At 46.2% G+C, this 22,774-nt stretch overlaps 1 protein-coding gene across 3 annotated transcripts in view; it reads right to left on the bottom strand.

Moving 5' to 3' along the window:
* LOC144159460 (uncharacterized) overlaps positions 1-22,518 on the bottom strand; it is a 50,824-nt gene extending 28,306 nt beyond the window's left edge. The window contains exons 1-4 of one of the 3 annotated variants that reach the window (XR_013320302.1): positions 22,276-22,290; positions 20,524-20,708; positions 19,501-19,677; positions 19,082-19,279 (exon numbers count right to left, since the gene is read on the bottom strand). Coding sequence is in view for 2 of the 3 variants with exons in the window: in XM_077690961.1 (XP_077547087.1) it covers positions 19,534-19,677; positions 22,276-22,299 (168 nt within the window). In the remaining variant the exon portion in view is untranslated. Of the gene's footprint in view, positions 1-19,081; positions 19,280-19,500; positions 19,678-20,523; positions 20,709-22,275 lie in introns of those variants that run through there. The other 2 variants (XM_077690961.1, XM_077690960.1) reach the window with 2 other exon arrangements.
* Between the last annotated feature and the right edge of the window lie 256 nt (positions 22,519-22,774).

The raw sequence follows: 22,774 nt of genomic DNA, 5'->3' as shown, positions 1-22,774 counted from the left end.
GTCATAGATTCATGCTGCGTTCCTTGCTTCGGGGTGACGACGGCGCACACAAACTTTGTTCCAACCATTTCAACAAAACTTTACTGCCCACTGAACAAACTGAAGTATTGTCGTAACATAAAAAACCTAACTTAACATCCTGGACAGATGCCACACGAGGGTCCTGGGTAGAAACTTCGCGTACTTCGCCAATCTATCAAAAGCTTGAGTTCAGGAGAAGGACCTATCTCGCCGCACACGAAACCCTAACCAAGAGCCACGAGCTTTCTCTCTGGATCCACCAAAGTAACACCTTTCCTCGAAGTAACACCCTTAACAAGTTTCCCTTGCTGTACCCTGCGCAATTTTCCCCGCTGTGTTGTCGTGCGAAGAAACAGGCACCCCGTACCACACCGGAAGATGGATAGAATCCCCCACTATGTCCATGAGAAGTTTAAAACAAAAGCGGTCCAGCTCGGGGCCCGGCTCCCAGCTTCGGCAGGTGGAAAGGGCCGCCGCAGCAGGGGTCTCTAATAAAGTTCTGACCTGAGGATCCCACCGTACCTTTTGAGGTTCTCATTACAGTTCACTCTCTGCTTCTATCTCTCTAAATGCAAACGTTTGGTCTAGCGTCTACATGCGAACTTCGCTACGTTTCCGCCAATGCCTCCTGCGTTTTATTAGCTGCCCCGAGAACATTCAATAGGAGAAGAAGCCACCCGCAGAGCACGAGATCGGACACGTTTTTTCTCACCTCGGGCTGTCCTGGGGCGGGCTCAGCGGCCGTAGTAGTAGTACGGGTAGCCGTAGTAGGCCGAGTGGTACGGGTAGCCGTAGTAGCTCAGGCCGGGCGCCACGTAGTACTGCGGCGCGGCCACGGCGTACGAGACGGCAACCATGGCGAGGACGGCGAGGAGGATCTGAAGTGAAAACGGGCGCCGAATAAAACTCGTGCTAACAGTACGCCACAATAAAAAGTACACCTCTTGAAAACCCCGGGAACGGTCTGACGGCTTTGTTGTATCTTGGCTTAACATGTTATCTACCTAAGAGCTTAGTGCTTGAGTTAAGACTTGACGAAACTCATTTACCTAAGCTAGCTTACTGGTACCTGTGTTTCTGATTGTGACCAGCATTAACCGCAGTAAAACGATGAGGCGTGCTGATTTTGCAGTTCTTTACAATGAAGTAAACTGCGAGATACATTGCAGGTCCCGTTAGGCTATTCAACATCCGGGCAAATATGTGTTATCACTTTAAAAATCCTCGATTTTCTCGTCACTTTAGGCCTGCGAAGATTACCAAAATGCCGAATACTGCTTTAGACAACCGCTTTTTGGAAAGTGATGTGTTAATAGTTTCTTCCCTGCGCAGCTGTGTCAACTTAACAGTTCCTGTGATTCTACTGGCATACTTAATAGTGGTTAAGCAGAAAACCTTTAACACAAAGTTACATCGGTGAAAGGTCTGAAGAGAATGTTGTTAAGTGCGACGTCGGCATACTGACCAGAACCTTGATCATGGTGACTGGTGGATCGGCGGGGCTCCGACTGCAGCGGCTCTTCCGAAAGTGCTCAAGTGGGATGTGTGTGATTCGAAGCCCGCGCCGGTGTCGTTTTATACCTCTGCTGCCCAAGGCGACGACGACATCCCCCGTGGCAGCGTTGCCGTGGCCCGGCCCGGTGTTCTTGCGCAATGGGAACCGCCCGACGTGCGACACGAAAACCGCCAGCACGCCGTTCACACGAGCGCGTAGTCACTCACTCCGTCAGTGCGTGGCTTTCGCCACCTATTTCTCTATGCTGTTTTTCATATAGCACTCGCTCCTTCATCGCAGTCCTTGCCCGCTTTTCCGAGATACATGCGGATGTCAAAGGATGCGCCAGCTTGTACGGAGGGAATATACGAGCATACCGTATTCACTCGGATCTAACGAGACCCGTTTCATGCACATTTTAAATGCCTAAGGCTCAACGAGGAAATATATGTGTCCTTCTGTAACGTTTGACGTGTCCCACTTTCGCCGCGTACAAAAACTCTATTAATAAATTGCGCTAGGTCCTCCATACTGTTATGCGATACATTGTCTATTAACCCTGAATAATATCTTTCTAGCAATGCTTTTGTGCAATGTAAGGGAGCCTACTTAGAGGGAGCTCGGTGTCATCAGTTTTATAAGGACACCACGGAGGAATTTTATAAAAGGAGCTTCTTATAATGCGCCATTAAAAACGTTTTCTGGCATGGCATTTCTGTATAGTAGTGAAGCCAACTGCAAGAAAACTGAATGTGTTTATAGGGGTACACGGGGTTTTCGCCGGTATATTTAATGTAAGGCCCTTGGGCCTTCATATTTTCGTGCAAGACCATTCATAATGCTCCCAAAAGAGATGTCTTTCAAGTAAAGCCACTGCGTACAGTTGAAAAGCCGACTCTAAGGTGTCTCAGCATATAGCTTTTAGAAATAAATAGGATCCTATGGAGGCATGTAATAAAAAGTTTTACGGTTTTCTTGGATTGGTAGAAGATCACCGATAAAAACATCTTCCCAAAAATACATGTGTGTGTACTAGCGAAGCCGACTTCAGAGGGAATCGGTGTATACCACACCATTTTTCCACAATCCCCATTTAGGTGTTCCTCAAGAAAAAAAAAGTTAATGCGAAAGCATTAGTTAATTATTTTGACCGAAAATCCAGTGCCATTGGCGCACAAAATTTTGCCGATAGATGGTACACAAAATGGCCGAAGCACGGCACACAAAATAGCTTAAACGATAGAAAACAGGCGAATCAATGGTCGGAGTGACCCCACAGTTCTCAGCGAATCTTGTACAAACGAAGGGAATGAGTTGAAAAGTAAACATGGCACACTTTGCGCTAGGTGGATTCGAAGCAGGGTCCCTCGAAATTCGAGACATGGATGGAGCCCCTGGACCAACCGAGATTGAAGAACCTAATTGAATAAAGGTGAACCTGGCGAAAAGATTGTGGCCTTCGACGTCAAAACGTGTGTAGCAAGTGTTACGATTGAGCCCGCCGTTGGGCTTTGTTTCAACACTCCTCGGCTGTGCGGCGAAGCCTCCACTACGTGCGCCTTTCAAGCGAGCCCCCCGTGTCGGTGACTCATGCTTTCACGTCTGACAAGCCTAGGATCTCTGGCGCCTATCTATCGGTGCGATCAACATTCGATGGCGTGCCGACGCAACACGTGGAGACTTGCCCCAAGGACACAGAAGCCCCGCGTCCGCAGCAGAGTCCTCCTCTCTCCCCTCTCTCGGACTCAGCATGCGCCGCTACTACCGACTGCTCAGGAACTTTGGAAAGAGTGTGGTGTGTGTCTGTGACGTTCGTGGCATGTGCACAATCTAGAGGGAACGCTGTTTTGACCATTGCCGCTTTTGGGCATAAATACGAGCCCCTCAAGCGCTATAACTCATTCCTGTTTGATCAGTGAATCAGTGCTGTCACTCTGCTCGAGTCCTGTAGTGTTACCTCGCCCGTCGAGGCGTTGTTCTTTGGCTTCGGCTCACCTCTCGCTATGAAGTAAACAGTTACGTTAGCCTACGGCTTCTGGACTTCTTCACGGCTGCAACAGCGGCTGGCCGCTCGCTTCACACCACGCTACCAGACGTATGTCGGAGGCGACGGAGCTCGGCTCGGGTCGGCCTTCCCGTACCCAACACAAGCAAGAACTCGCTACCATATGAGAAATTTAGGCACGGTAATTACACAAGTAGCAGTTATGTGGTCGGCAAAGCACATTACCGCCAACATGGTGCATGTAGTGCAACAAAGGCGATTAGTCAAGCCTCTGAGTCGTAGTAACCCAGAAAGCAAGAAAAAATCGGAAAGGTAAAGGATGATGGTGATGATGATGATGATGATGAGTGGACACATGCGCGCTACTGTAGGCTCCGCGTCATTAGCGTGCACCGACTGAACACACTGCTTTCCCCGCGACACTTGTTTTACGAATTTCATTGCTGCGGCATACGATGCGGCGATGGACTCTGAACCTTCTACATGACACCAGCTGTGAAGCGTGGCGGCGCACGCAATACCGGCATATACGTTGCAAAATTAAACGTCTTTCGCATTCGTTACACCATAAGGAGTGCTTAGGTATCCCAGAAAAGCTTACATTAATTACGTTGTCTTCGGCATTAGTCTCCTTCCTAAATGTTTGCTGAGCCCAGAGACGCGGGTTCTCTCCCGGCCGCGGTGGCTGCTTTCCTGATGGAAGGGAAAAGCAACAACACCGGTGTGTCGAGATTTCGGTGGATTAAAAAAAAATCATTGGTCGCAATATCCCACCCTGCGACAGTAGATGTCCAGTGAAGCTTTTGTAAACCACTACAACTGATGATGGAGGAGGGTGTGAAATCTTTTGCTCGTCGTCTCGGCGGGCTTGTCGCTTGTGCTCGGCTAGTGTGATTAGATAAGGGTACAGAGTATCATCGGCGCTCTTTCCTCCTATAGTTCCGCGCCGCCGCCATGATCACAGGTCAGTTCGCATTACGAGACATTTGTTTACACTGAGACGGTTCATGGGTGTCGCCATTTTGTTTATGTGTTTTAGTCGGCCTACTCTGGTAGGCTTAGGTTGTCCTTTTCCTTGCTCTACGGCTGCGCGTGACTGACGTCGTTCCGAATGCGAATCAAAGATAACGCGTGTGACGGCATTTCAGCAGCAGCAGTGTGTCGAAAGATACCGTTTTGCTGCATCTTCGGTAGTGTTGTTGACAAGCGACCCGGTCGAAGTTAACGGCGAGGCGGTAGATTCGGCAATCTCACAACACTGACAAACGCCAAAATGGCCGCCGTTGCTGACTTGCGCGCCTCAGTGGCGCTACCCTAATACCTTATCTGCTGACACTACGCTCGGCTTCTCTGGCGGAAAATGCTGGGTCCGGCCCAGCCTGACGCATGCGCGTGGCGCAATCGGGCAAGAGCTGCACTATTTAGTGACACTAGTCCTTCAAAGAAAATCCGCAAACATAATCTTCACAAGGAACACATAGTTGGGGGTGGAGGGGGAGGGGTCGGTCCCATTGTTCTTAGGCGCCTTATCATCCACAATGCGGTTTCGATGCTTGTTTATTGATTTCCTTAAACGAATTCTGAGCTGCGTGCTGTATGCATGATTAGACTGACGCATGTGCTCGGCGTCTTAGCGCCTGGCGCCTTGGCGTTTTTGCCCACAGAGATGAAACCGTTGGGGGGTAGAGGTATACAGCTTTGCTCTAAGAATCCGGAGCCCTCCATTACGGCGCGCCTCACACGGCGCGTTGAACCCCAAAATCAATCAATCAATCAATCAATCAATCAATCAATCAATCAATCAATCAATCAATCAATCAATCAATCAATCAATCAATCAATCAATCAATCAATCAATCAATCAATCAATCAATTCTAAAGGTTTCGGCGCAGGAGTGTTCATTGCTATTGACGAGTCAGTGAATTGCCCTCATCGTCCTGATCTTGAAACTGCTGAAGCAGGGGTCGGCGACCCGCGTGGCAGTACTATGCGGCCCCCATCAAATCGTCAGAACCTCGACCCCTCCCCATGTCACTCTCTATCGGAAGGCCGACGCGCCAGTTTTGGCCTCAAATGGAGCTAGACGGGAGACAGGAGCAGATAATTGATCGCTTTCAGTTGGCATTGTCCCCCATCTTAACACTTAGCCAGATTACTGCCAATTATTGTCAAATACTATCGTCAATTCGCTTAATTTTTTCTCTTTGCCTTCAAGGCCCCCCTCCGCCTCCCACCGAATTTGCCGCCCGGCCCTCCGCCGTGTCGGCTTCATGCAACTCAGCCATCCACCTCAAAAGGTTGCCGACGCCAGTTCTAAAGGATCAGTGTGGCGGTGCAAGTCCTCGGCGGAGGCAAAAACAGTACTATGATTCCCATTATCTATATTCTTGCATATATAAAAAAAACGCTCAATTTAGACGTTGTGTCGCCAGACGAAGTTAACGCCTACCAAGACACTTAATTAATAATCACTAGATGCTTTAATGCTCCCGGCGTAGGCTGGAATGTCGGCACTGTTTGCCACAGTCATCACTTGAAACCGGAACTTTCGGCACGAATAATCAAGGTTTTAGGCGCTCATAATAGCCACTGAAAAGGGCTGTTTAGGTATTTATAGGCACCATGATACTGTCGTTTGGGCACATATATATAGTCTCATTTCGTATTTGCTTCAGCAGCATAGTTTACGACAAATTTTTGGCTAGTAAAATCAGCGGGCAAGACTTGTGCTGTTGGAAAGTAATTTTATTTTCTTCGAGAAAATAAGCCACGCAAGAGCTGCTATTTCAACATGTTTACGTGGAGTGCATGGCGATTCGACCTCAAAAGAAGGGCCTAAAGGCCATGACAAGCAAGACCCATCTCAAAGATTTGCGGGTTGAAATCGCACCTGATTTCGGCCGATAACTGCGGGCGAAAAACAACACTCAACGTTCACTGAAGTCGAGGGAGCGTGCTTTTACTTCAGGACGCTCCATGACCTGATTCCATCTGGGATTCTTCGGCAGTTCTTTTAGCACAGGGAATCGGGGAATTTTATGTGAGACATAATGGCAGATTGTTAGACAGGAATGGCTCTCACCAACCGGTTCTTTGGGAATTGCGGGCGATCTGTCCTGGAGCTTCGAAATGAGCTCAGATTACTTAGTCAGACTGGCGCCCAAGCTCTCAGCTGCGGAAATGCCTTCTGCTAAGAGTGTGAATGTCCCAAGTCACGTTCAAGTGTAGCGTGGTGTGAATAATTTCGGCAGCGACGCTTATGTCGTCTGCAGTAGTGTTACTACCAACGGTAAGTGTATTTGTAGTATTGTGCTGCTAAACCCAAAGACGCGGGTTCGATTCTCGGCCGCAGCGGCCATTTTTCTGATGAAGGCGAAAAGCGAAAACGTCTCTGTGTTCGAGATTTCGGCGCACTCTAAAGATACTCAGGGGATCAAAATTAATTCGGAGCCCTCCACTACGGCGTGCCTCATCGTCTCTATATCGGAGCGTTAAACCTCATGATCAATCAATCAGTGTATTTGTAGTAGTTTTTGGCCTTAGCAGAGTTTTTTAATGGGTAACAACTTGCTCTGATGGAAGTGGCACAATCAGTAACTGCTGCTGAGGACGCAACTGCAGACCGAAGAAGGATATTCATTGCGGGTATTTATTCATTGATACAGCAGAACGACCTCCTCAGCTGTTCACAGCACCTTTGAATCCCATATATAGATAGTACAGGGAAGTGCAATAATTCCGTACAAATTACTGAGCTATTCTGTTCTGCAGGAGCAGATGACTAGGGAAGCTGCGGGAATAACAGCATTCAGGAACTACGCACTATTCACCGATTATCAATATTAGACAGCACTCAACATTCTTTGCAAATAATTCCCTTATTGCTGGGTTTACAAATATCCTCGAAGGTTACCCTGCACGGCAAATGACGGCTGTCACGACTAGAGTACTTCAAAAGTTCCGAGATAAGCCCTATTTCCCGTTACTTCTTTGTCCTATACACGTGTTGTGTCTTGCCGTCCGGCGGTGTTCCCGCGACCGACGGATTCGTGTTCGTGGCGTCACCTTAAAACGTCGGCGTGTCACATCTGCACGTGCTTTATCCTATAGGAGACGTCATTGACCTTGAATGGCATGTGCCCGGCTGTGTTCCTCTCTTGTTTTTATCGCAATAGCAATGGATAGGGCACATGGGCAAAAGTTTTTGCCCTCGGTCCGCGGACACAGCACGTCAGAAGAACATAGAAAAAAAAAACAGCTCGTGTGGACAAGGGTGACGTCAATGAGGTTGGCGGTGGTGTAGCTGCGTACGGGACTCTGGCGGCTCGGCCGATGTGGCAAGGTCGAAGTGGGGGTGGCTCGTGGACGGTTTGAGTTTTTTGGCTTGTTTGGCACGGCTCGCGAATTTTTCTTGCAAACGGGGTGCGACAAACACCCCGTTGCGGGTCTCTGTAGCGAGAACACTCCTTGCAGAACATCGACTCTAAACACCAAAGAAAAAAAGGCATATATAGCACAAAAGAGGCATTTTAGGCGCTAAAAATCCCACATAGACCCCCATAGTCAAAATAGGCGTCAAACAGCCCATATAGTCAATATAGGCAGTTATAGGCACAAACTATTGCTTAAAATGCTACCCCCCCCCCCCCCCCAATAGGTTACATAGGCTTGATACGGACCCAAGGGAAAAATATGCATTTTGACTTAGTCATCACTATTTCAGTGTATCTTTAGCTAGTCTTCAAAAGATTGGTTGAATAATTGAAGATTTTTCTGGCACGTTAGAGATGCCTAGGTGGTCCAGATTAATCCGGAACCCTCCACTACAGCGCGCCTCATCACCTGTGTAGTGTCGGCGCGTTAAGCCCCACGATAAATCAATCAATAATGGAAGATTTTATGGGAGACCGTTTTGCTCATCCCCGACCCAAAAGTGCAACTTCGGGTCGTCCGGATGGCAGAGGCCGCCGCCAAAATCCAAGGACTTCTGGCCGACGACTCAGGAAGGGGAGAGGAAGACGAGCAGAAGACGCCACCTTCTCCCTCGCCCCTTTCCTTTTTGGCCCCATCACGGGTACAGTAAGAGTTGCTACTACTACTAGCGTAAATAGGCGCTGAAGCAGCGGTGGCACCGTTGTAGACATTTGCCTAAACACTGTCGCTGCTCTAACCTTTACAGAAGACGCGGGCGTAGCTTTTCAACTTACATGATATTTAGGCCGTACAATAAAAATGTCGAGAAAGAAATCCCGATTATATTCAATGGAACCAAGTTTAACCGAGTGACAGAACAGAAGTTCTTAGGGGTTTGCATGGTTTCGAGAACAACTTTCGTGGAATACGCATATTGCTCACCTGTCCACCGAACTCTCTAAAAGTATAGGTCTCATATATCGAATGGGCCATTTGATACCACTATGGTTGAAACAAAACTTATACAATGCTCTCATTTATTCGAAACTATGCTACGGAATTTTGGTGTGGGGGACCACAACTAAAATTAATTATAATAGGCTCATTGTATTGCAAAAAAAGAATTTTGCGCATATATTTAGATTATCGTGGCTGTTACGCAGATTTGAGTACAAGTCCTTTATTTACTGAATATTCAATGCTTCGAGCTGACCAAATCTATTACATGAAGGTTCTGCACATCATTTATAAGCAAAAGACCCACAATCATGTTAACAATAAATCTTCTGGTTACCATCTCAGGCATACAATACGGCACACTACAAAAGTAAGAACGAACTATGGTGAGCAGTCTTTTTTGTACCAGTCAACTGAAATATTAAACAAATTGGGAGAAAAATTAAACTTCGACGCCAGTGAACTTGCGTTTAAAAAAACAGGTCAAAGAAGTGTTACTTGGGCAAAACGCTTGCAATACTGATATATAATTAAGGGTTTGAAATATATGTCTACATGTTCCCCTAAAGGTAGAAATTAAAAACAATTACAAACAAAAATACATTCATACGTAATTGTGACATAGTAGTGTAAACGATGAAACTTCATGCGTACGAATTACTACGCTTACGTGTACACTGTGATCCTTCTGTGAATTTTAAACCTATGCTTTGTATAATACATAGGAAATGTAGTAATGACTTTGCTTTGTGCTACTTCTGTATTATGATTGTGCTATTATGCTTAAATTTGGGAACAGACGTGTTATGTACGCTGTAAATCGGGTGGCTGAGGCCCCTGTCAGGCCACGTCCGCCTCTAGTCTCAGCCTCCCCTTGGTTTTGCCAACAAATAAAAATCAAATACTCAAATTTATATACGTTCGCATATTTCTACCTTTACGGAACTCCACACTTGGCAGTATTCAAATTGTTCTACCCTCTTTTTATACGGCATTTGTTACATCTGTAGCTTTTGTATTAATTTATTCGATGTCGTTTGTTTTGAATTAAACATTCGGTGTCTATAAAAGTGCCCCAGCACTAAGACAATTTGATTTACCCTATAGGCACTATAATAAATTATTGATTGATGATACAGGTACGTGATACTCATTCATGTCCCCATTAACTATATATAGTGATTTTTCGCTGGCCACAAGAGAAACAAAAAAGCTCAAGCAATTGTGAATAATTCAATAGTGGAACTATACGAAAGCAACGAAAATCTTTGTAGGCATAGAACTTTATTTGAATGATCAACCGATGCTTCATTTATTTCTGAAAACCTCGTGGACAGGCGCGCTGCAGAAGAACTTGTTATTAATAGCTTTGTAAAGTTCTAACTGTAGTTCGCGGTTTTGTCCAGCATATTTGCAGGCTTACAGCTTTGCGACCGCGTCAGTAGATCCCTCTACGTTTTTTCTGTTTCTTGAATCCATAACAGTAGCCACATTCGCGCTTAGTGCTTACTGAACACAGCCTTCGTCTTTTCTTTGTGTACTTTGTTGCCTAATTACATTTTCAGCCACCAAAAGTCATAATTTAATGTATAACCAATATTTCGATTTAATATTTCATATCCACACGCCTTACCTTTCGCCGGCAATCACTCACGCAAAACACAACTGCATTCGATGTTGTACGTAATGAAATAATTTATGTAGCCATTGCAGCTCAACCCTGTATGAATTCCCATGCCTTTACAATAAATCCCTTTTATTTTCATGCGTGCAGTTTTATTTAGTATCTTTTGCAATGTTATTTGAACGAAAATATCTTAATGATATTCGAAGTACGTCGAAGGTTACCCTCTTTTTTTCATTTATTGGCTTTTTACAATATATGCCACGTCTAGACTGATGATAACTATGATCTTTCCGCAACAACTTCTCCATGCACAAAAAAATAACATTTAAATTTATATCGATTTCAACACCTTTTTACTTGTGTCATATCAAAGTATCAGGGAACTCCAAAAATCCATCTTTTATCGCAACTTTACTGCTCTATTCTAGCTTCAACCAGAACCCTTCCTCGTGCAACCCCTAATTTCAGTCACTTTGTAAGGACAGAACACAAAACGGGAAAACGGTACAAGGAGTTCCAGAAACGGTGAAACCGCTTTAAGCGCGGCACGTAAGCGCGCGTATATAGGGGTCGAGGTTAGCATGTTTAACCAGGCGTCGCGCGAACGCGAAAATAAACTCGCCGGGGAAGCACGCTTTCCGGGGAAGTACGATCACGAGCCACTCACTGAAGCTCTCACCACCTCAACACGTGATTCTTTCGGCATTCGCACTCAAGTTTGCTCAGCCCATGCGTTTTTCAAGGCCGCGATTTGTCAAAGTGTCCAGTGAGTGAAACAGTTGAAACCTTCGCTTGCACCACGATGGGCTGTTAGCGAAGGCATGATTACCTTAGACAAATTTTCGTCAAGTCAGGACCCGGCCGGCTAAGAAAACTGGAATCTTTGAAGTTTGTTCCCCTGGGGAAATATGTGAGGCACAGTGATTTGCAGTGACTTGACGCGCTGTGAGACCCAACGAAATACACAACGTTCTGCCAGAAAAAAAGACTCAATCTGGGAGTATTTTTTAAAGTAAATCCAATTGGTATAGACTGTGAATCTTTGAATCGGGACGATTTTTCTCCCAGAACATTATCTCTGCACCGCTCGAAGCAAAAATTGTTTTGTAAGTCACAAATTTTTAAAGCGAAGGCTTTCTTGGTGGGACCGATGGCGTCCCGTCCAAAAACTAATGCATTTTCCCAATGACCGGTTGGCCGGCCGAAAAGCTCGGGTAAGATCTCCGGACACACGGCGCGTTCGCAAAAGCGGGCTTCTATTGTGTCAAAATGGTCACTTGGAATTGGCGAAAAGGGAACGGTTCTATATAATACAATACACGCATAAGTGCAATTGTAGAACTTTATCTCATAAACCGCGTATCGGTACGCATTTAGATCGTAGATGCGTTTACTTATTGCGCGAAAAATCGTCGCATGGGCGCGAAAAATCGTCGCATGGGTTCCTCCTTCGTTTGCGATTTGGGTCTTCGAAAGTTCGACGATCGATTGGGCGCACTTTCAGTGAAGGCACTTTTAGCTTTCGCGCTTCTCTCGAGTTCCTTTACAATTTTTTTTCTTAAAGGCATGTAGGCGTTCTTGCTACATTTTCTGCTATGCGGGTATATTTTGCCTGGCGACCAACCTCAAAGTCCCAGTAGGACAAAAATGCGTCCTCTGCATTTCTTCCGACGAGTCGCAGGCGCTTTTACCACCATATTGAAACCGTCTGCGCCTTGTTATTCATGGGAACCTCTATGGTTGTCATCGCTCTGCGCGTGCGTGGCTCACGAATTCAACAGTTGAAAAGGCAAAGCTATTCTCGCGTAATATGTGTGCCTCCCGTTCAGGTTGTGCGACTACCCGCTATATAGCTACAGCAAGCCACACATTGGCAGTTTAAGATTTGCGCACTGTAGTACTGCGGGAACGTCTGCTGTTGCTTCTAGCTTTCCACACACAATGGACATTATCGCTCGAGCTTGACCGATTCTGATAACATAAAAACATACTTCGCTCTATTTGATCTGAAGCCTATAAAATTAGGGGGGGGGAAGCAACCTTTCGAACGGTCTGGCCAGTTAAGAACATATTCAGAGAAAGAGAGAGAGAGAGAGAGAGAGAGAGAGAGAGAGAGAGAGAGGGAGGGAGGGAGGGAGGGAGGGAGAGGGAGAGAGAGTACAACTTTATTGAAATTAATCAAAAAGTCCTGTGGGTAGAGCCCTCAGTCCAGGAAGCGCCATTGGAGCAGCCCGCCGTCTTTGCCCGTTCGATCAGCTGCAGCTGCCTGCTGGGGCAAGAGCGAGCTCTCTCCCACTGCTCTCAGGAGGGTTTTCGGTATAGGGTCGATGTCGGGGTTAGTTTGACGTTCCGATATGCGGTAAAGCGTGGCAGGGACGCTGCAGTGTCTACACAGGGGAACGTAGATGGTGGGTTGGGTGTATAGCATGTAGCCTCGCAGGGTGTGGGTGCGTATTAGTCTGGAGTTGAGAGTAGTCTGTTGGGGTCTGGTAAGTTGCTCAGAGACTGGAGGGCATCGCATTCGGCCTCGCCGGTAATGCTGTGTGATGTCCTTGCGCGTGAGAAGGGGGCATCCTTTCCTCTTTTTAAAGCGGTGCTCGGCTGACCAAATGTCGAGCGAACGTGTGCGCCGCCTGGTTTCCGCAGAGAGAGGAAGAGGGTAGACAACTCCCAAAGTAGTACCGTGATTTAAAAAAAAAATTGAGTGTTTTGCAAGTACGTCTTTACGCCCCTCTTGAAGCTTTTATTATTTCCGAGGAAAGACCTCACATGCGGAAAGAACAAATTTCAATAAACGTACTCATTATTTAGTGGTTCGTTCGGTTGGCACTTTATAATTTTTTTAAATAGTATTTTTGAGATGTATAATTTTGGCTTTGTCACTTGTGCTGCTCTGCTGCATCACCACACAATACACGACGTTTGTCAAGTTTGTCAGCAAGAGCTCACAAATCTGCCAAGCAGGCTCTTGCATGCTCCTTTGAGAATCTCTGATAGGTGTGAACGAACTATTTCATTTTGTTATCGTTAGAGGAAATTGCGTCAAATAATCCCGTACAGTTCTTTAATTAGTGCATCACTTGCTGATCATAACCTCGGGTTTACAATCTAAGTAGGCACTTTCGCTCACTACGCAGTTCTGTTTTGGAGAAAAATAGTTGACGAGATCCGCTGGTTACGTTGCAGCCAGCTTGATTTAATTAAATTACATCTGTCGACTCTAGATACAGCTTGTGAGGAGTACGGTAAAAAATGAAAAGCTTGGAATACTTTGCAGTTTATACTTACGTATCACGTCTATGTGAGCAGAATCCGCTGAAATCGCGAAGGGGGACAAATTACGTACAAAATCAAAATTCCTTTCATAAGAAAAAGACGGTTAAAACACAAAGCTTTCTCCAATGCAGCCTGAGTCAAAGTCAAAGTCCGAAATCCAAACTACTTCGGTCGTGTCGACTACGGTTTTTGTTGGTTCGTTTTTCCACAGGTTATGTGTTCACTGTGTCCCGTATTAAACTCTACAAGGACCTCATTTCCATGCTTTTCCCAGCACCACTGTACAGAACTATTTATTATAACTTGTCTGGACAAGATTTGCTCTTACGTTTCCGTAAAATGCCGCTTTCTCCCTCCACAAAAACGTTCTTCATCAAACTGCACAGCGAAACTTTGCCTTTTAAGATTTAGCTGCCCAACCGGAACGTTTTTGTGTCTTCTGTAAACTGTTCCCGGTGCGATGTACCGGAAAGAATTGAGCACTGCTTCATAAATTGTAAGGATGCCGTGCTCTTTTGGGATGTCCTCCAAAAAGTCTCCCGACGTGTCGCATGAATTGATCGTCGCATGAACGTCGCATGAATTGTCGCATGAACGTGTCGCATGAAATGACTTTGAATTGATTCCACATAGTATACGGTATCTCGTATCACCCGCAGACGGTGATGTGCCATATGATTGTTTTTTTTCTAATCGCTCTGCATATTTTATGGAAAATCGAATACTAAATAGACACGCTGAGCCTATGGACTCGTTCAAATCACACTTCGGCCAAATGGTCATTATTCTGAAAGATGTTTGCAACCGAAATGATAATCACCCTGGCTAGTATCATCTGCTTACTATATAGTTGTTTACTGTTGCTCCCGTTTTATGCCAAATGTACAGAATTGTTCGTTTTGTTTTGTTTTTTTATCTTGTATTCAACTCATTTGTATGTGTACATAGTTCTGAATATGTGTCGTAAATATCATTTCCTACATTGACCTTTAGTGAATAAATTGATTGATTGATTGATTGATTGATTGATTGATTGATTGATTGATTGATTGATTGATTGATTGATTGATTGATTGATTGATTGATTGATTGATTGATTGATTGATTGATTGTGGGGTTTAACGAGCCGACGCAACGCAGGCGATGAGGCGCGCCGTAGTGGAGGGCTGCGGATTAATTTTGACCACCTGGGGATCTTTAACGTGCGCCGAAATCTCGTACACACGGGCGTTTTTGCATTTCGCCTCCATCAGAAAAGCGGCCGCCGCAGCAGGGAATCGAACCCGTGACCTCATGCTCAGCAGCGCAACGCCTTAGCTACTGAGCCACCGCGGCGGGTTTAGTGAATAAATACCATGTGGTAAACAACAACAACAACAACAAAAAAAAGAATGGAGCAATCGGATAGGCGTCGGTGTCGTAACGCGACGGATTCAGGTTCGATTCCGACGACGGTAAGCGTTTTTTTTTGTTTACTTGAGGCGCTGGATGTGCCTTCGCGTATCATCATCATCGCTTTGTGAAACCAACTATGTAATGTTGGCTTTCATGAAGTGCGTTTTTCTCGGACATTGACGCCATCAGTGAGGCATAAAATACGTCGCTTTAAAAAGGTTGCAGAGGACAACTAGCTTTGCGTGGCGTGAGATGTGGGCCCGAAAGTGTTCCTATGCAGATGAGGCTGCGGGGTGTTGCTGAGATCAGTGAAAATGCGACAGTGTCAGCGTTTCGAAGTGTTCGCTCAGAGTGCTTTCTGATGCTCGCCGGATGGCTGCGCACGTGTCTGTGGCGTGGCCTTGAAGCTTTCGTCTCCAGATGTTCACGTGGGATTCCCCTCGGAAAGGAGGGGACGGGGGGCGTGGACAAGAAGCGTTGGTGGGCTTTATGTTGTGTTTCCTAAAGCGGAGACTTATATCTCTCACTGGTGGCGGTGTCAGAAAAAATACACTGCAGAAAAGCTAACTTTACACAGTGGGTTTCCGCAAAGTGCACAACAATCACACACCGCATAAACAACGGGATGCCTTTACATGCATAATGGTTCTATTGTGGTAAAAGAATGCAGTCCAGCGTCATACGGTTGAGCGATGATGATGATGATAGCATTCTCTAACAGGCGCACAGGTGACGCGTTGATCACGCCACACGCTCTTGACCAATGGGAAGCCCACATCAACGAAAACGATGAGCTAACAGAATCAGCACATTCAGATGACCCAATCACATGCTAATTGAAACTCTTAACATCATAGTCGATTAGCTCAGTGCTGTCGTAGATTTGGACTTTGCCTGATTGGATTGTGGACTTATCGGAGAAAGCTGCGCGTTTCAACCATCTTTCTTCCAGAAAGGGGCCTTAGATTTTTTTTTCTGAGAAGCGCCCGCTTTGAAGCTTGAGCCGCACGTGACTCCATTTTAACTTTCAGTTGCTGATACGAGGCTTCTCGCAGCTGTTGTCGTTCCTGCTTTGGTATAACGACGTCAGTTCGTTCCGGGCACGACTCGCGGGGACGGTTAATTGGCGAGCACGGCTGGCGAGAAAATTAGCCTATAGTAGCACTTTCGCGTTAAAAACTTAGTTCGTCTCAGTGGAACATAGCATGGATAGAAACTTCGGATCGGGAGCTTGTCACTAACATTTGAGGTTAGACAGCGACCTAACCGGGCATGTATTAAAGGGAAAGTGAAGACAAAGCACAAGTTTTGTTCATTTAAAGGCTTGTTTTTTTCCCGACAACATTGATGACAAATTTATCCGAACCTTCAAGAGAGTACAGTCCAGCAAGCGTATAACGAACACATCGGGAAACGGAAGTCAGTTCGTTATATCCGCTTTTCGCTATATCTTGACATAAAATCAATGTATAGAAATGGTAACTGGAAACGAATGTTTGTTCGTCATAGCCAAGATTTCGTTGAAACCGGTTTCACTATAAGTGGGCTATACTGCATCAGAGATATCAGGGAAAACAGATGAAGCAGTGGCGACACCCCAACCAGTTTCTGGCGATTTCTGTATGATGTCACATGATCTTGTTTGTGCAATTGGCGGTCGCCGACCACAGCCACCGCCAAGGAGCATGGTGGGGTATCTAGTTCCGTTTGATCGTATTCACTTGAATGCGAACGTGCCATACTCTCACCAATAACCATGTTTTTAGTGCTGGTCACTATTTCCTCACTTCTCCATCTATTGTTTCACTGCAGTAGTGTAGCGCCAAATTTCACCGACCTTTTCCAATTTGTTCCTTAGCACTGAGCAAGCTGAACTCTCGGCGTACATTTTTGGAGGAGAAGATTTTATGTCACTGGCCTTCTCTGCCATCGGCTCAGAAGGCGACTCAGGCGCTCTTACGCTTCCTGCGGGCGAAGAACTTAAACACCAGACTATACCGTAGAAGAGTTTGGTGTTGGGCCTGTTGGTACATACTTTGAAGAACAGTAGAACACAGCCTTGAAGACGCGTACTCGAGGAGGGGATCATCAGCTGATCTTTTTACTTTAGTTTTTACGGTACATGCCCTGACCTTGTTTTTCCTTCAAATTTTTATTAATTCAACTGCTGCTATCCCCACGTGTGTGTTCTTTTACTCTCTCCTCGTGTACGCGTCTCCAAGGCTGGGTTCCACCGTTCTTCAAACCAGACTTTAGACTGGAAGAATCCAGTGACAATCACTGAACTCGAACGTTTAGTGCTTCAGCGCTGGGCATACCTGTGTGCTCTAACTTTTCTCCATTCTCTGCTTTCTCTTTTTTGTTTATTTTCCCTTTCCTGCGTGCACAACAGCAAACTAGGCTATAGCCAGGTTAACTTTCCGGCCTACCTTCTACCTTCTTTCTTCCTTCCTCGCCCTCAAATTTTCTCACCTCAAACGGGGACTCATCTCATTCCTTCATTTTCATCTAATTTCTCATCCCACTCCTCCAATAAGTAATCTGTCCTCTCCTACTCCATTCCCGACCCTCGGTAGCTATCCCGTTTCCCGGGTGATTTATCGGTTGCCACTGCTCCGCACCACATGCCCGCCAAGTTCTGCTTTCCCCATGAACGTGAACTATTACAGGATGGCGTTCACCAAAATTTGCTCCGCAATCCAGAGCGCGCGTTTCCGACATATTTCTAAGCGTTACTCCTACCACTCTTTTTTTATGCCTAATTGTGCTGTCGTGTTTTTTTCACACCCAATTCTTCTGCACAGGTAATTACCGAGAGTAATGCATTTCTGCGCAGGTAATTACCGAGAAACTAATGCATTTCCCCGTAGACCGATTGGTCGACCGAAAAGCTCTGATAAGAGTTCTGCACACACGGCGCGTGCCCGAAACCAGGCTTCCGCTGTGTCAGAACGGTTGCTTGAAAATCGCGATAAAGAAACGCTTCTAGATAACACAACACACGCATCGATCACGAAGCAGGAGTAAAGTAGTATATACCTTTATCTCATAAACCACGTGTCGGTGTATACATTTAGATCGTTCGTAGATGCGTTCATTTTTTTTTTCTTTATTGCCTGCTTGGCGACAACACACAACGCACTGCACAGTACACAAATTCGTAGCTCCCGCCACCAGTCGGCTGAAGGGGGTGGCTTAAAACATCTTAAACTGCGCTAGATTCGTTCACTCAGTGCGAAAAAAAAAAAGATGCGCGGGTTCATGCTTCGTTTGCAATTTGGGTCTTTGAAGGTTGAAGATCGATTGGAAGCACTTTCGCCGAGGTTTTGGAGCGCTTTTAGCGAAGGCTTTGATGTCAGAAAGCTTTCGCACTTCCGTCAACTTTTTTTTAGGAAGGGATGGTAGCTTACCTCGGATGCTAAAAGCAACAGGCGTAAGCTACCGTTTATTTCTTTGGAGTGCTTACCAAATTCCCCCCCCCATGCACGCCTGATTTCTGTCTCGTCGCTTTCCACCGGCACTCGCAACTTGTCCAAGATAGTTACATTCATCCGCTCGTTCTATAGTACTTGATTACTAAGTGGAAGCTTTCAGCGTGTCTCGAACGTTAACGTCGATTTCATCCTATTTATTTTCAACCTGAAGTTTCGAGCACAGCTCTTGTAGCATTCTTTGCAGACCATCTGCCAAGCTGAACGAGATCATGACCTCCGCAAATACCAAGTGGCTTAGCTATTCCCAATTTTCTCTTATCCCTGAGCGCTCCCAATCCCGCTTCCTAAATAACCCTTCTAGCCAGGCTGCAAATACACTACTAGCCTCGTGATTTCATGCTACACCCTTAGCTTTCGGTTATTTCACTCAGGCTTCGCAAAGAGCAAGGAGACGTCATTGGTGTTAAAGTGAGTTTATTTGACCAGATTTTTCAGACCGAATATGTCGGTTGGAACGCGAAGCGTTGTTGGGAAGCGGCCACAGCGTAGCCCCGGCAAACGAAGGCAGTTCGACGTTCTGGGACGGCGAGCCATTTCTCTCGAAGGTCCGTCGGAGGTGAACAGGTACGTAAGGATTTCGACTTGAAGGAACTGCCTGAAACAAGAAAGGGGAGATCAAGCTTCAAAAACCATCCTATACGTAAGAATGTTTTAAAGAAACGCATGAAAGCTGGTAATTATATAAAATACGTTCGAAATAACGAGCAAGGTATGAGCACCATAAAATTGCTCTGTTTGCCTGTAAGCATTTTAATCTACAATAAATATGCTGAAGAATGTTGTAACCAGCAGGGTATATGCACCGCTTCCACTCACCGTGGACTGTCGCTGTGGCGTTCCAACGCCGGCTCAGCGGCCGTAGACGTAGCCGTACGGGTAGCCGTAGTAGCTCGCGTACGGGTAACCGTAGTAGTGGTAGGCATCTGCCAGAAGGTACTGCGGCGCAGCCGCCGTGTAGGACACGGCAGCCAGAGCCAGCACGGCGAGCAGAACCTGCAAGAAGGTAAAGAGCGATTGGTATATACGAACAGAACGAACACACGCACCGTATGCACTGTTTCTCGATGATGATGATGATGATGACGACGACGATGACGACGACAATGATGACTTAGTTTTTATGGCGCAATGCCAACATAAAAACCAAATCTTAAAACTCAAACATAAACCCAAAAACCCAAATATGCAAACAATTCTCGAGCACTCGGCGCAGTTCCGTTCTGAACAGCAGACGGTCACACCTTGCAATGTGCACCCGTGACATACATAGGCTTACTTTCGGAGTGAAAAAAGCTGAAGAAAGAAAATACATTGCATTACGGAAGAACTTCAGCAGTCCTGCGGCCCTCTGTCGAAATTACTGCTAACGAAACATGCCCCGAACAACGTCACGAGTTTTCTTCTACAAAAACGCTGCAAGCTGAAGAGCAGAAAGCCCTCGCTATAACGGAATCGCTTTATTGCAATCCTTGCTTTATAAGCGGTACATTTGCAGTCCAAACTGCATGCATTTAAGGAAGAGCAAATAATAATCGCTTTTAACGAATTACTGTTTATAACGAAGTGAGTTCCTGGTTACGAGGACGTCGCTATAATTAGGTTTTACTGTATCCTTTTTTGACAGGCTCTATAATCTCGTCCACAGCGTTTTAGTTAATGCAGCTTTGAGCAGAGGTTTTTAATGCTGCCTTCAAGAGCAGACGCTGTGTCGAATTTATAACAGCAAAACGTAAAACATAAGTTACTGGCGGCGTCAATTAGAACTTCTTTGTTCACGCTAAATAAGTTCCATAAAAGAGAGAAAAATGTAGAAAACAGGCAAGCGAGCAGCATACTGACCAGAAGCTTGATCATGGTGGATCAGGAAAGTTCCGACTGCAGCGGACTTGTACGATGAAGCTCAGGGAGGATCTGTGCCTCGAAGCAGAAGTCGGCGTCGTTTTATACCCTTCGTCACCAAGGCGAAGTGTCTCGTCGTTCGCGCAGCGCAGCCATAGCGTAGTCGTTGCGCAAGGGACGCGCTCCTGACGGGCAACACGGAAAACGCCATGCGCGTCGTAACGCATTCGCCGCGGCGGTAACTCGGCCACTCAGTTCATCGTATCCGACGCTTTCCCGGCTTGCTTCTTTTTTCGTTGTAGTTGTTCACCGTGAATTTCTTCTTCTCGACCTCTGAACGTTAGGGCGAGTGCGCCGGTGCATAAAAGTGGTGAGCATACAAATGCCCCATTTGCGCGATTCTAGCGCATTTCCTGGCATTCTCTTTTCCCCGAAGCGTTGGATACGAGGCAGGAAAAGCATCTTGTAACCAAAGCAGCAGAAGTTTCATTACGCTTAGTTGGAAGATGTCATAAAAATGGAGGTAGCGCCAAAAAAGACGGCAGCAATGCAGTACACCCTCGTTACAACAATATGGCTTTATTCGGAATCTTGCCAAAAAAGTATTTTTGTACGGTCCCAGTGCGTAAAGAGCAAATCATTACCGCTTTTAAAGAAGTACCGCTTAAAGCAAAGGCTCAGTTCCTGTTTTGAGGATATCGTTACAACGATGGTTTTTCTTTCTAATGGCGCTGCGTCACACCGTAAGGTTTTATTGCGAACAATGCGTCTATGTGTCAAAATTATACACAGTCACGAGTCATCCAGTTCGCTCTTCGAAGCGAAAATAAAAACGCAAAAAAGAAACAAAATACATGAGAACCAAAAATTTTACCTCGCTGTGGCGGAAGATGGTTTCTTTATTTTCTACAAACACGTGGGAATACCAAGGGCATGTTAATTTAAGACTACATTCGCTGGTTCTCAGATAAAACACGCGTGCAGCACAGTTGCGTGCTATAAGGACCTTTATAATAGCAACCGTTCGAAAGTGAGAGCACGCGGGATAGCAGCAGCTGCTCCATGAGCATAAACAAAAGCAGACACTTGTGCGTGCGCTTAAAATACACAGTAGACATTGTTTTTCCTCTTGTCATGTAGGCACCCTGCACCAGACAGCGGCCGATGTGAGCGCAGCACGTTCCCTTGTGTTGCCTGTAGCGCTCGCTAGGGAATCGACAAAGGAGTGGTGATTTCTTGAACCGTGATCACTCACTGCCTGCACCGTGCCGTGCCGTAGCTCTACGGTGCTGACACTGAGACAAGGCATAAAGAAAGACAGCCGTGATGAAGGCATCGATTCCTCCTTGCCTTACTCGATTGGCCAGCTACAATGTCAGCGAGTAACGTCACATGCGCCGCCGGAACTGTTCGTTCATCTTGACATTTTGTCATGAAAGGCGCCGTGGCTTGATAATCATAGCTGTTAGTGTCTCGGTCGGGGCGGCGACGCTTACGTGAATTGAATGTTACGAACAGAGATCGTGATGAGCATGGCATCTTTCACAATGGAAATCACGCCCTGAACCACCATGATATGGAAAATGGCCCTGCTGCTTGTGGGGCAAACATCAGCGCAACGTGCCTATACGTTCTTCTGAAAGTGAAACACTGTCGCAAAAAGTGCGTAATACACCCCAATGTACAGGACCAGTATCTCGGAGAGCACCAAGGCGGCAAAGTGGCACACAGACAACGTTGTGTTTCCGGTACCTGAGTCATGGGCGTCGAAGTCATAATGCCGTTGGTGAGACACTCCGGTGGCTGCAGCAGAATTGCGGGTCACCAATGTTGGAACGCGTTTCTCGGCAGTTCCGTGCGAGTGAACAACGCGCGTCCCAAACAACTGAACGTTTATTAGCGGCACTCCTCTCGAAGATAACTTTCTCTTCCGCGCGCATGCGCTCTCGGCACCATACCCCAAAGCACCGCTTTGCGTCACCACAGAATGCCCAGAATACGCACCATCACGTCAAACCATTTTTTTTATTTCTCTATGACGCAACGTCTGGGCAGATGTAATCTACAAAATTCGGTCCAAGCGGCTGAGCTGCTAGCGCAAGTTCGCTGGTTCGATCTGTATGTCTCTGCAGAGGCAGTACGCAGAGGCTGCGTCTCTGACGAAGGCAGAAACTCCTGTGAGCGAAATATTTTCACTCACTCGAAGAACGCATGGCTACTACTATTAGTAGGTGACTGCAGTGCCGCTACT

Source organism: Haemaphysalis longicornis, unplaced genomic scaffold (genome assembly GCF_048455015.1).
Source record: "Haemaphysalis longicornis isolate Haplotype H1 unplaced genomic scaffold, Haemaphysalis longicornis Haplotype H1 scaffold_10, whole genome shotgun sequence".
Taxonomy (NCBI): domain Eukaryota; kingdom Metazoa; phylum Arthropoda; class Arachnida; order Ixodida; family Ixodidae; genus Haemaphysalis; species Haemaphysalis longicornis.
The sequence above is the reverse complement of the archived record's forward strand: the minus strand, read 5'-3'. Positions and strand labels throughout refer to the sequence as shown.